General features: G+C 35.5%; 1 protein-coding gene across 6 annotated transcripts in view; it reads right to left on the minus strand.

Annotated features, from left to right (window-relative positions):
- NBEA (neurobeachin) overlaps positions 1-14,760 on the minus strand; it is a 488,059-nt gene that overhangs the window by 347,386 nt on the left and 125,913 nt on the right. For all 6 annotated transcript variants that reach the window (XM_071552778.1, XM_071552759.1, XM_071552769.1 and 3 more), the window contains exons 11-13: positions 7,105-7,213; positions 4,396-4,548; positions 3,491-3,659 (exon numbers count right to left, since the gene is read on the minus strand). In XM_071552778.1, the coding sequence (XP_071408879.1) occupies positions 3,491-3,659; positions 4,396-4,548; positions 7,105-7,213 (431 nt within the window). The remainder of the gene's footprint in view (positions 1-3,490; positions 3,660-4,395; positions 4,549-7,104; positions 7,214-14,760) is intronic.

Raw genomic sequence — 14,760 nt, forward strand, 5'->3', positions numbered from 1 at the left:
TAACAAATTTCTTTTTAATACATTATTCTACATTTTAAGAAATTATAAGCTTGCTGGTTACATGTGGCAGTAATGGCACAAAAATCCTGGAAGAGTTAGCTTTTTTGAAATATTAGGATTGGTGAAGTTCTGAGATGCTGAAAAGAGCGTTTAAAAGAAAAAAGTTTTAAGTGTAATCACTATAGCAACTTCTAAGACTGTATTCTAAATTCTGTGACTGAAGCCTGAATCAGCCAGACCTGCGTATCATATTGACAGATTGCACTTAATGTTAAAAGAGCATGTGGTGAAGGAAAGCAATGTAATTTGCAGGTGATTAAATATTTTGAAAAGTTTCCATGAATTTTATCAATTGAGAATAAATAATATGAATTTGATAAAAATCTAAAATGAAATTAATTAATGTGAAATTAAATTTAGCAACCCATCACCTCAGCAATTACTACATTTCCACAGTCATTTAATTGCAAATCACTACAGTTATTACAGTTGTATTAGTCAGAAGCAGAAACAATCTGTGAAACAATAGCAAAAACGAGTACTAGTGAAAATCCATAGCTGTTCTGGGTTTGCAAATCCATTGTGATGCCACTGATCTTTCTCTCTGACAGGCTGATGTTCTTCAACTCAAGGAAAGCCATTTTTACAGATAGAAAAGAGAATACTACAAAATACTTCCTTAGAGTTATATCAGTTACAGAGGCATTTCTTTGATCTAAGAAACAGGGAGGAAGGAAGAGGATAAGGAACACGGAAGAAAGCAGATATTAATCTTTAAAAAAGTCAAGTTGATTTATAAATCTAACTAAAGAAAAAGAAAGTTTGGAAATAGTGAATAATAACACATTTTTTGAAAATATGCATGGCCTCACAGTTTATCAAACACCTACCCAACTACTGTATGAAGGCCTTAGTAATTGTGATATCTGTTGTAAAACTGCTGCACCAAGCAACCACTGATTTGCACTGTCTGATTACCTTTCAGGGACTTACCTGGTTGCCTTCCTGTGAAAAAAAGAATTTTGTCTGGAGTTGACACAAATAAGAAGAGATGTACTATATCCTTAGAAAGGTAAGAATGAACAAAGAGGAAGGGAAGTAAACCAGATACATATATGCTAATTTAGAGTTAACTGATTCATTTCTCGTTCCTAACTTTGTGTCCTTGTGTACCTCATGCTTTCTGTTCAGATTTTGATGAATACACTATATATTTTTTGCAGCTATTCAACTGCCATTTCACACAGAAATACTCCAGAAATACAGCTAACTGGAGAGAGGTAGATCTGGGCAAGATAAAGACAAGCCATACTTCCTCAAGAAAGAAATGCCCCTGATTCCACAGAAGAGTAAGCCTAGCCAGGGGGGAGAAGTCTGTAACCTGCATCACTTTTTCAAACTGTTGCTAAGTAGTAGTATCATGACACAGAAGCACATGAATTTTTTAATTAAAAACAAAATTACCAGAAAAAAAAACAAATCGCAAACAACCTCCCCATGAAAACGCACCCAAAAAAATAAGTAGTGACAGCCATAACCAATAGACAATACTATCAAACTTACAGTCTTCAAATAGTTAAGCAGTTTTCCAGGTCTCTATCTAGCTGTAAGTATGGTTGACAGGTGAAAATTTTACATCCCAACAGTTGATCATTCAACAGTCACAAACACAACATATATATTATAAGCTGATCAGCGGAGTTTTAAACAATCTATTTCCTCACTGAGCTCAGATATGGTTAACTTGTTTGATGGCAAAACTGTACCTATGCAGCACAGCAGTGTAACCCTCGACAGAGTAGGGCTCTGACAGCATGAAGCTGATAAAGCCATTAGTACCAGGATATGATTCAGCTGACCCTAATTTCAGACACCTACACTGTATTTCCCACAGGTGAGACCAGCTTCTAACCTTCCACTGATGTCAGTGGAAATCTGATCAATAGAGCCAATGCAACCTAGAAAGCAACTACCTTTCAAACAAAAGTTAACAACTCTCTGTCAACAAGGGGTAGGACACAGCTTCCTAAATGTATTTATCAGTGTGAGTTGACATGCCATAAAGCATGTAAAATATCTACCCAAAATAAGTAAATATGATGTTGGATGCATAGGAAACCTGCAACCTTCTGAGAGGCAGGTGGGATGCCCCACAGAGATTATAATGATGCTAGAAACCCATATTAATGCAACTGACTCCTGCATTCCACTGTTCATAATTGACAGACCTCCATTGTAGGTACTAAAAATGGATTTAATTCTTCTATTTTGGCAGTAGGAATCCAGAATCAGTGTAAGTGGAAAATATAATTCATCACTAACAAAGATTTCTGTCTAATTAAGTAACAACCACAGTTATTTTTCATAATCTAACATTACAAAAATTTCATTCAAATGAACAGAGAACAGTATGCTTTGTTAGGCATTTTAAAATAAATTTTAATAATTTTATGAAGAATATTGTTCATCAAATATTATGCTATGAGAGAATTATAAATGATGTCCCAGATCTTACACCAGCTCTTTCTCTGAGCTTGAAAAAGTTACAACTTCACTGCCTACTAAGATACATAATTTAAAATAAGAATTGTTCCTTCTGTTTTTATTTAGTAAAAACGAAAAAAAGAAGAAAAATCGGATGCATACAGCTCACTTACAAATGAAGAATTATCCAATAATATATGTTAGATATGTCACACTCTTGAAAATTTGGATATGTGACAGTACTTAAACATTCCCCAATTATTCAGTTTCTCAGCATGACACTAATAGTTAACAGAATAAAGATAATTAATAACTTCTCCTTTATCTATTACTTTTTAACAGATTTTCAGCCGAATCCTTCCTGCTCTTCACAAGTAGACAGCTAAATGTGATGATATTACAACCAGAGTGTTATAGGATTAGAATGACTTGTTCTGGTTAATACACATCTGTAACATGCAGCGTTTAGCTGGTATCTATTATTGTATTCTGTTATTGCTGTCATGCGATACTTCCTGAGCTAAGCTAAGCACATCACTTTAAGCAAAGTTAAATCAATCTCTATTTTATAAGGACAGAGAAAAACATTATTGAACTGGAAATACAGCTCCAGAGACTGCTGCAGTGAGAACTACAAGTTTCCACTTCATTTTTGAGGTCACTTAACGCTACTAATCATTCAAACCCGACAAAGCTTTTTTTGGCAAATGAAATACATTTAAGATTTCATCTTTGTTTCAGAAGAAGAAAACTCAATTATTTTAATTTGTTTCCTAAAGTATGGCCACAGGAGTATATGCCATGTGAGTGAAGACCGAAGTATGAATCTTCTGGTAATAACATGGCCATAAAGAATTATCATCAGACACGTATGATACACAAAAAATATTTGTATAGTCCTACTTTTGACCACTGCTACAAATCCAAGGAGCTTTCACACAATGACATAAAAAAATATTTCTATAAAAGAAATGCTTATATTTTCTTTCTTCTGTGTTGTACTTACCTAATCCTTTAGGAGTGATGCCACTGCTATCAGCAGGATTAACCACCCAGTAGTAGTATTTCAGTGTGTGCATTAACTGCAGGACTGTTCCTACTCTGCGTATGGTGTTATAGATCGTAGCAGTTCCAATGAATTCAGCTGACAAGTAAGTATACAAAGACAGCTGCACCTGAAGAATGAAACAGTTACCCACATAAACATAAATTCTATATTAGTAACCTTATGCTGTAGACCTTTTTTTAATACATACTGAAAAAATTATTTCAACTTTGGTTAGCACAAGGACTGGACTGATACTTATGAATGACATCCACAGGTCCCTTCCAAACTAAATTATTTATAATTCTATGATTTAAGTAATTATAAACATACTGACTTGTTTTCAACTCCGGCTTTTTATACTAGAAGCATTGCCACTTTTCAATTTGATTCACTTATCTCAACTACGAATTCTTAGGAAAACAACTAGCTCAATACTACCAGAGATGAAAGATAGCATTTTAAAGATTTTATCAAACTAAAATACATAATCTAAAGTGAAAGCTTATGCTAATGTGTAACAAAACACATCACCTTTTGCCTGTAATCAAAAATACAGACTTTTATGCTTCATCTTTAGGAAAACAATGTAACGCAACCACTGAAAAAGGCACTGGGCTTCTAGAAACAGCCTTTTAATAGAATCAGATATAACCTTATGCAATAATTTAACCACTTTTAGGAACTTATAAAAGACACTGCTGTATATAGTTAATCAGGGTTTATATTTCATGTTCTAAAAAATCATTGCTATTATCATATTTTAAAATAAAAATCCACAAAAACCTAAGTACCATGTTACAAAAGAATACAGGCATCTAATTTTTTTGTAGGAGAGTCACAACATTATTCAAGTGTACAATTACCTTTGCAGGGGTATGAATCCAGATAGCAGGATTAAAAAGGATGTGATCACATAATTGCTTCAGTAGAGGCGCTCCATGAGATAAACCATCCAAATATTTTGCAAATGACAAAAATTGTTCTAGAACTGCTCTGGTTATATGAACTCTAGATGACTAGAGGAAAATAATCAGAAAGAACAAAGATAAAGAAAAACCTTCTTTAATATACTTAAAACAGAACTATGAATCAGTATTTTCACCCATCTTATCATTACTAAATACATGCAGACTCACATGTTTTGATGTAATTGGATATGAAGGCAATTTATACTTTCTAATAATATTAACAGTCTTTGTAATGGCTATATTTGACAAGTTAAAATATTAATCTATAATTATGGTTAAATACTTTCTCTTTGCTGTTTATTCAGTATTTTGGTTGGTTGGTTTTGTTTTATTAGAATCCAGTCAGAAGCCAACATTTTACAGCACAGTGCTTTGAAATTCTCATCTGAAGACCTTAACTCTTCTTACATTAATGACGTGTCTTACTGAAATTGGGTGTCTCAGTATGCAAACACACATTACTGATAGACTTGCTTTTGTTTCTTAAACATAAGTAGGTATTTGGAGGAGTTGGGTTCAAGGTTCCCCAAATTTCAGTTGAGTCTTTCAGTTTTGTAGCATATGCTTTAAAATTAATATTGTGATCTACTCCTATGTAGTAATATGGCATGAGGACTTTGACAAACATCTTTGTATACTAAATTCACAAATGAATAAAAAAGTCCACAAAACATTCTTTTTCCTTGCCTTCTCTACAAAATGTCAAGCACTGGAACAGGCTGTCCAGGTAAGTGGTTGAATCACCAGCCCTGGAAGTATTTAAAAGACATGTAGATGTGGCACTGTGGGACATGATTGAGTGGTGAACTGGGCAGTGCTGGATTAGTGGTTGGACTTGATGCTCTTAACGGTCTTTTCCAATCTAAGTGATTCTATGATTCTATGTCCCAATTACTTTTAATGCTATAAGTACAGTCTGGGAATATGCAGATTTGTTACGTTTAGAACTGAAGTCTTTGTTGGTAATAGAAGTTCAGTCTGGATGTTGAATTTCCTTTGGTTTGTACACCACAATTCACAATAAATAGTCTGCAGCTAATAAGAACAAAAATATTTGGAAATTCAAGTCAGAAAAGAAAAGCTTTCTGTATTCTCTGAAGTATTTGATTATATGCAAAATAACAACAGATACGACAGATAATTTTAAAATAATAAAGTTGAGACTGGCTAGTAAGTAAAAGGATTTTTTCCTGCCATGTGTGCCAAATGCCTATAAGCATACACTGAAAAAAATAAAATACACTGTTTGGAAAACTGCAGCTAAGCAAATATAGAATAAGCCTCCCCAGAAAACAGCATACGTTGTAAGAATTGTGCTGAGATCAATCAAAATCCTTTAAATATTCACATAGCCTGAGCTGAATATCATAGCAGGTGTTAATTAGCAGACTATGCTTTTTTTTTTTTTTTTAATTTTGTGGACAACATTATGAACTGATGTATTCAATGTAGATAAATCACAGTGCTGTATTCAGGAGAAAGGGACCCCATGAGGGCTCACTAGCCTGCCTATATATAACTTACAGAACTGAAGCTAACAGCTTTGCAAATTCATTCTTGTTATGTCACAAAAAAAACATACCACTTGAAAAAAAACACCTTAGGCTAATTCTTTGACATTCTAAATCACACTTGCTTAGTACTGAAAACAGAGAGGCACAGAAAATAGTCTGATTCTAGGTATTCAGTAAAGGTGAACCCTTTCTACTATAAGAATGTATTTCCACAGCTGCAAATAACAAAGGGAGCAGAATGAGAGAAGTAATTTTTCATTCTTCTTCAAAATTCAGTACATTTCTTAAGGCTGAGATCACAATTTTTATCTTCTCAAATAACTGCTATACTAACCTCATGCTAATGTAAAATCCAGTAGCAGAATGTCAAAGCCATGAGATTCAGTTGTCGGAGTATCACTATTTTAGTATAGCTGACAGATTATTCAGATTTTCAGATTATTCAGATTATGAAATCACAGTAACGGGGTTTCATGAGGGCTTTGGGCCAGGAGGCAGGTAATGTTCCTCAGACAACTGAACTGAACCTCAGTTTTGTGATAACTTCTCATCATGTCTGAAAACAGGCAAGTAAAGGGAATGCCCCTTGCAACTGCTTCTTTCAGAAATTAATTTTTTAAATATATTTTCTTCTTCAAAATACAGGGCAATTATTTCAACAGTTTCAGAACTGAGTCACAGAAGATTAATTTTTTCTTATTACCATACACAAAAAACAAATTTAAACCTCAATTATGACATGTCTGTGCTATGCTTGTACAAACCAGGAACAAGAGAATTTTCCTAAACAACTTTGGGAGACAGATACTGTAGAAACACAAATAAAAATACTTTCAAGTGATTCACACACATCTAAAAAGCATAAATTAGAGAATAGGACCAACTCCAGAAAACTGATTCTTTGAATACTGGTTTATAAGAGAATAAGGAAGATGAGCAGACTCCTGTAGTGTCTTATAAAATATTTTTAATTTTTAATACTTATATCACAAATATATTTTGTTTCAACAGCCCTTTGAGCCAAGTGATTGAAAGGACCACAATGACATAAGAAATACTAAGAATAAAGATAGAAATCATCCAAACATACCTTTTCAAGGAGATAGCCAATGACTAGAAAGCCTTTTCCACCAAGCATTTGTTCTTGCATGGCTACTGAACTCTTAAGAAGCTCAACCAAGAAAGCCAATAGGGTAGCACTGCATGTAAAGAACAAGAACTTTTTTCAAATTACACATGCAGAAACTCCAATCTGTTACTTTCTCAATAATCCCCAGCTATTAAGTGAACAGAAACAGCCTTGAAGAGCTGAACTATTCCTTGAAAGAATACAAATTTTACTTTTCCTTTTGACAAATTTCTCCAATGATTTTTCTCATATTAAAATGGTAGGAATGGGAATTCATACTAAAACAAGTGCAAAGTCATTCTGTCAGAGGTCCTGGTTTGATCACAACTATCCCAGATTTTAACCATTCAGTCTTGGAGCTTGCAGTTCCACCCAAAGCTGTGGCAGTTGAAAGAGGCAGGAGATGCTGAGTGGGATCCAGCTGACAGTGCAGGGGCCATGTCAAACATTTGACCATCACACTAACTATGCTAAACAGCAAAATTTCAGCCACTAGGCATGTCATCATTCCACACTTTTAGTCCCTGCAGTCACTGTCATCACAGAAATGAGGCACAAAATGGCTGAACATGCACATGGGCAATGATGCCCACTACAAATTACAGTGAAACAACAGCAGGGTGGAGACCTTCATTCATACTTTCCTTAGAATAAACATGGGAGTAATATCTAGCCCTGATCAAACAATGTTGAGGATTACTGTTCCTCTAGTTAGGAAAGCACAGAGAGACTTCAGGGGCCACAAGGAAATCACCCAGTAGCCCATCTCAGCAGTATCTTTAAGCAAAGTGTTCAGAAAGCACTGGGAGGGAAAAACAGGTATTCAGAAAGGGTTACAGTTTAGAAACAGAAGAGATATGACAGACTTCAGGGGACAAAATTGCCTAGAATGTGAAATTTATAAAAACCTGCAGCGGAGACATAAAACAGATCAATGCACAGGGGAAAAAAAAATCACATTTGACTCTTAGGTGATGAGAGTGAAGCATAAGTACACTCCTCTGCTGCTGAAAAACCAGACAAAGGGGAGAGAGAAAAAACCATATTTAAAATTATTTTCCAAGTATCTCAAAAAGGTAGGTGGCATTGTAGTGTGTATACATATATTGCATACATAAAGTCCTTATTTCTTTTCTAAAAATAAAATAGGTGTAATAGCTCCTAGATGTACAGACAAGTATCTGCAACCATGAAAGTTTCACACAAGTAGTGGGCACAGGCAAGAGTAAAAATTATGCTCTTGCAGCTTTGCAAAAGTGAATTAAAGGAAATGTCCAACCTGCATTTTATACATTTCAACTTTACTTACAGTAGCTAGTCATCTAAAAGTTTGCTTGCTCTCCAAATACAATTTTTTAGTTTGAAATAAATGTTGAGATTGGTTAATCCATGCCAGTACCAAAAAATAATCAATGTGCTGAGGAAAACAAGATTTATTCTATTTGTTGAGCAAAGCTGCCATGCATAAAATACACAGTGTAGCCAAAGTACACGCTGTGAACATGAAATAGTGCCTTTTCTTGCTTTACTGTTGAATGGTCATAATAATCCATCCAAAATCACATACAGAATGCTCCAAAGCATGTCAGCAGTAAAGGAACATAGATAATATCCATTTACAGTACTCCAAAGTTTTATCAAAACAGCCTGACAAACTGTCACATCACTTTCAAACCAGGTTGTATGCATCAATTTTTTCTTACCCTCATCAAAAGTTTCTATTGGATTTATCATCTAAAATAAGATCCTAATCATTTTTACTACATGAAAATTGATAAGAAAATCATATAAATGGTTGAAGACTTATATTTAGAAAATACTTTTATTTTTTAAAAAATGAATGGGTAAAAGAAAATTCCATATAGATAGATGGTGCTTACTACAATCCTCCATAAGTAACCTTATGACTTAGGAAAACAACCCATTATGCACAAAGTTAAGAAACAGCATACATCCTCAAAAGATAAGAATCTAAATTACAATATCAAATACTATCATTATTATACTGAAATGTCAAAAATATTATTAAAATGGATTTAAAAGATTGTTGCACCATGAACATGACACCAGACAAATTTAACATGTTCTATATCCATGAGTACTTTATAAAAAGCCCTTTCCTTTGTACTGCAGTTTACTTGTTCATTCTATGAATTTAGATGTAAACTCATGGGCTAGAGTTATTCTAATCTCATATCAATACAATCACTACACAACTGTTAGAAATTCTGATAGGATTCTAAATGCAAGTTATAAGACACACTGACACCCTGACAATAAAGATTTTTCTCTCTTTCCTTATATTTTTACAAGTCAACTCAGAAATAATCAGTGAATCAGTGATCAGTTTATATCTAACCACGCCACAGCTGCAGAAACAGACAAGCTGGTCCTATGTAAGAAAAATCAATTTAAAAAAGGCTAATAATTCAGATGGAGACAGAGCCCAAAGATTACTTTTTAGATATTAATCATCTTTATGTGAGCTGTGGCTGAACTAATTAATCCTGCCTGCCCACTTTAGCTCTGCACAGAGCTACCTCAGCTGTTACTGCAAAGTGATGCCACTGTTTCTAGTTCCAGGAAAATATATTAATTCAGCCAATACCTTTGTGAATGAGCTATGCTTTTACTTAATTCCCAAATGGCTTTTAACATCTATCGATCCAGACACATAAAGACACTCAGCTCTGCAGAGTCACCTCAGGTCTGCAAGCAGTAACTCCAGTTTCCAATCTTTCTGCATTATCCAAGATTACCACCATAAATAATACAGCTGTCTGTAGTATATGGTAATTCAAATCTTGGGATAGCCCATGTGAATGCATCATTACACCTTCAAGCACATTAAAAAAAAATCCAACTACCAAAAAAAGCAGCAGTGAAGGAGAACCATCTGGCAGGCACACAGAGGCACAATGAAGTTTGAGATGAATACTATATAGGATCAGGGTTTGATAAAATTAGCATAATAGTAAAATTTAACCAGTAGTTTGTCCATATTATTTTGCAAGAAATGAAGTAAGCCAAAGATCTGTAACATTTTAACTCTAAAATCAAAATGGAAATGTTTTTAAATTCTCACTGCATGTACAGTACTTAAGTTACTACTACCCGCAGATGATGATCAGAGATGGGCAGAAAACAGACTACATATTTAGTCTGTGGGGTTGATTTTTTGATTTTGTGGGCGGTTTTGGGGCAGTGTTAGTGGTTTGTGATTTTTTTCCCCTAGAGAGGTTGCTTACACTTGTTTGAAGTGAATCTGATTTTTTGGAGGAGGAAGGAGGACTAAGCTGCACTCAGTAACAGCTGTGGCACACAACACTGGGTTTACATGTTATATTCTCTGTCTTACATGCTATATGCTAGAGAGCATTCAACCTGCCTGAATGAACCAACAGTTAACAATTCTCAGATAAGCTCTCTCAACCTCTTCAAAGCTTCTTTTTCCCTACATGTGCAGACTGACCTCAAGCAAACATTTAAGTGTGTATATCTACACATAAAAAGCCATACTGATGTAATGGATGTTTTCTTCTCAATATTGCATTCTAAGAATGTAGTCTGTATAATTTAGAAGAAAGAACTTCTAACAATTTCTAAGGATGGCCAATTTATGTAGTCACCTTGGCAACTGAAAATAAATTCAACCTGAAGATCTGAAATACAAATATTTTTCTCAGCAGAACCAGGTTGCCAAAATCATGCTCTTAAAATGGTTGTTGTTGACTGAGGAGAAATAATATTGATTAAAAAAATGTTTTCTAAGATGAAAAAATTTTTCAACAGAATTTAACATACTTACCAGCAACTAACATACATGACATTGCTGCAGTCCTCACATTAAACTTGCAAAATTCTGTGCACTGCCATACAAAACTCCTTTCCATTCTTGCCTATTTGCAACTCCCCCAGACACTTCAACCCCTTCCTACATCTCCTCTATACCTTGCCCTGCCTAGAACAGATCAGCTTGTCTACAGTGCAGCCAAAATACAGATAGAAAATGAAAGTATATATGTCAGCCAACATTAAATCAAAGAACTACAGTATCTACTGAAAAAGTAACTGATTTCAGGGGAAAAAATTACAGCAGTTTTCCACTGCTAAAAAGTGGGGTAAAAAGGGTTACAGACCAAAACATGATGATGTACTACTTCCAATTTTTATGATACTGCTTAGAAGTACCTTCTAAATCAGGAATTTACACCATTAGGATAAAAGCGAAATTTGTCTTGGCTTTTTGTTATTGCTTTTCTACACTATTTTATTTTTAAACCACTACACAGATAAATTTCTCTCGTCTCTTCACTCCCATGATAACTTTCTCTGTTAAATTTACCTTAATTAAAGTTTCATCTTAGATTGTGTACTACAAAGTTATCTGGATTGGGCTTTACAAAAGGCACCTTAAGATAAAGCAGGAATGTTGCTATGAAGATCTAAGTATATCAATTAATAACAGGTGATTTAACTTTAAGCGTCTATATAAAAGAGAATGATGCACATATTAGTTTTGTCTGTTCTTCTTTGGGATAGGAACCTTTATAAACTTACTCCATTTGTATTTTGAGCTTCTCTAAAATACTAAAAAAGATTATATGATTAACTTCATCACATGCCGTTAATATGATAACTATTGAAAACTGTTCTTGGCATAAACAGATAAAGCGGTGTTTAGAAAAATCTTTTTAAAGAAACAAAATCCCAAAGTACTTGTCCCTTAACTTAAGAACAGAACACAATACTGTCTGTATTGATACTCTTCATCTGCTGGCTATTACATCGCATTGTCAACAGATTTAAATGAGTTTGTCCAGTTTATCAAGAAATTTCTTCATCAGAGTATTTACTATATTTCACAGCATGAACTTAGAAATCTTCAGTGAGAAGGATTAGCAAAATATTGGTAATATATTTTGATGCGCAGAAGATAAGAGATGATCTCCCCTTCCTTACATCAGTCCTTCAGGAAGAAAATCAAAGGATAAAGGGTAATCAAGGATATTCCTCTCCTGCTATATTAATAATTACTCATATTCATTCATTCATATTTATGTAGTCAGAGCCACTAAAGTCAAGAAGGGTTATGCTGAAGTTAAGATAAACCCAGAGCAGAAGAGATGGATAGATGGTGGGGATAGAGAAGAAGTTTCCATGAGCTACAGCTGTGGCACCTTTCTAAGGTGCTTCCTTAGCTTCCAGCTTAACTATGTTTTTTCTTTCTGTAAGCTTGTTGTGGAGAGAAAGGGGAAATTACTTCTTTCTTTTGCCTGTGAACTGTGACGAGGCCAATAAGAGAAGACTACTACATGTTTCATTCATAAACACAAGTCAGATGAATAGGTGTTGTGTGGGAGAACTAGAGAGGTGAGTCATCTCTGCTTTCAGAAAAACCTTTTGGGATACAGACTCCAGTAACAAATTAACCACGTTTAAGAGTCCCTAGGTCTGGAGTATGCAGAGGTACGGCAGTTTAGGAGTTTGCAAAGGATTTTACATGATAAAGTGGAACTATCATCCAGGCAGTCTGATTTGGCAAGTCAGATTCCTGCAATTACAGTCTGGAAAAATTCCAGTATGACCTATTTTATCTGAGCACAGGTAGGTTACACTAGACATGTGAAATTTTAGGAGCGATTTTCAACAATCTTCCCTCTGAAAGGCATGGTGGGGAGGGCTATCAGCACTCGACACTGCAAACTCTAAATTGCAGACTGCAGGCAGTGATGAACCGGGCCCCTGGCTCTGCATCAGAGGCACAAAAGCAAATGTAACAACCTCAGAAAGGATTACTTCCATACCTACTTCCAAGTTTAAATGCCTGTGCCAGCTATGACAAGAAAATTCTTGTAAGACAGGATGAGAGGACAGCTTAGGAAGGTAGAATACTACTTGGCATTCAACTTATTTGCTACCATGATCTTAAGATAAATTCAATTAAACTAAAGACATTAACGAGAATTATTGGAAACACAGATTTTTCATACTAAGCTAATAAAAAAATCAATATATCAAATTCTAATTCCTGTCAAGCTGTGCTGTTTCATATCTGTGGAAAATATAATAGTATTAATCTTAAAAATTAGATGCACCAAAAATACAAGACAGAAACACAAACCTGCATCATCTGAATATTAAAAATAGTTATAAAAGGAAAAAAAGAGAATTTTTAATGAGATATTAATTGATCAAAGGAAAACACACCAAACATTTACAGGAAAAAATTAAGAACAGGAGTTGTCCCCTTCAACACTGTCTCCATTTCACCGACTTACAACAGGTGGGCAATATACTCTATACCTATATTAACTAGTGAAAACAATGTCAGCAAAAAAACTATCTGAAAAGTTGCCTACATCTCCTTTACTACAAATTCCAGGTGGGTGTAAATATCGCCTTTAAGCAGTTAAGGTGGACGTAGGCACTGTATTTATTTAGTATGATAAACAGTAGATGCATTTTTACATTTTATTGTACCGTGTATACAATCTAGCAAGTCCCGTTAAGAACTTCCAGAAAAAGTATGTTAAACAATTCTTGGAATGGCTTCATCTACTTAATTAAGGGAACAGCTTCAGTTTCTTCTATTTTCAAATGTTTTCCTAATATGGCACAGTCCAAAGCCACAGTCTCATCTGAATTAACACATTATTTATTCTGGGAAGAAATCAGGTCAGTGCCAAAGACTGCACACACAGTACCTTGTCAGAGTCGGTCTGTATGTCAGTGCTCAGCAGACCCAAATGAATTCACAACCATATATAACAGACCACAAGTGAACAAAGCAAGTCCTTTCTATCTCACTATCACATAGTGTAACCAAAGGTAACAACAACAGCATCGTAACAGAAAAAAGTACTGCATTGAGTCGGCATGGCAAGGCTTTGGTAGCGGGTGGGCCGCAGGGTAGGTTGCTATGAGAAGCTGCCAGAAGCTTCCCCCCCATTCAAGAGAGACAATGCCAGCTGGGTTGAACACAGACTTGTTGATTGTCAAGGGAAAGCCCATCAGCAATGGAAGTATCATCTCTGGCATAAGAGTGCGAATGGAAAAACCACCCAGCAACTGCAACTAGAGTGAGGAGTGAGAGTATGTGAGAGGAACGGCTCTGCAGACACCAAGGGCAGTGGAGAAGGAGGGGCAGGAGGTGCTCCAGGCACCAGAGCAGAGATTCCACTGCAGCCTGTGGTGCAGACCATGGTAAGGCAGGCTGTACCTCTGCAGTCCATGGAGGTACATGGTGGAGCAGAGACGCACCTACAGCCCACAGAGGAGCCCTGCATTGGAACAGGTGGATGCCTGAAGGCTTTGACTGTAGGAAGCCCAGACCAGAGCAGCCTTCTGGCAGTCCATGTGGGCCTATGGAGAGATAAGCCCATGTGGGAGCAGGTTTGCTGACAGGACTTGTGTTCCTGTGGGGAACCACGCTGGACCAATCTGCTATTTTTTTGATTCTAATTAGAGTAATGAAAAGCAGGTTGAAAAGTAGCAGCCTTGGCAATGAAGTTAAAGGACCAGTCTCCTGAACAGCAGGGCACCATTTCCTTCGAGAAAAAACTACTTAAGATATGAACATTTTCCACTCTTTTAATTTCAGTGTCTGAGAGCATA

The sequence above is a fragment of the Pithys albifrons genome, chromosome 1, assembly GCF_047495875.1.
Source record: "Pithys albifrons albifrons isolate INPA30051 chromosome 1, PitAlb_v1, whole genome shotgun sequence".
Classification (NCBI taxonomy): Eukaryota; Metazoa; Chordata; class Aves; order Passeriformes; family Thamnophilidae; genus Pithys; species Pithys albifrons.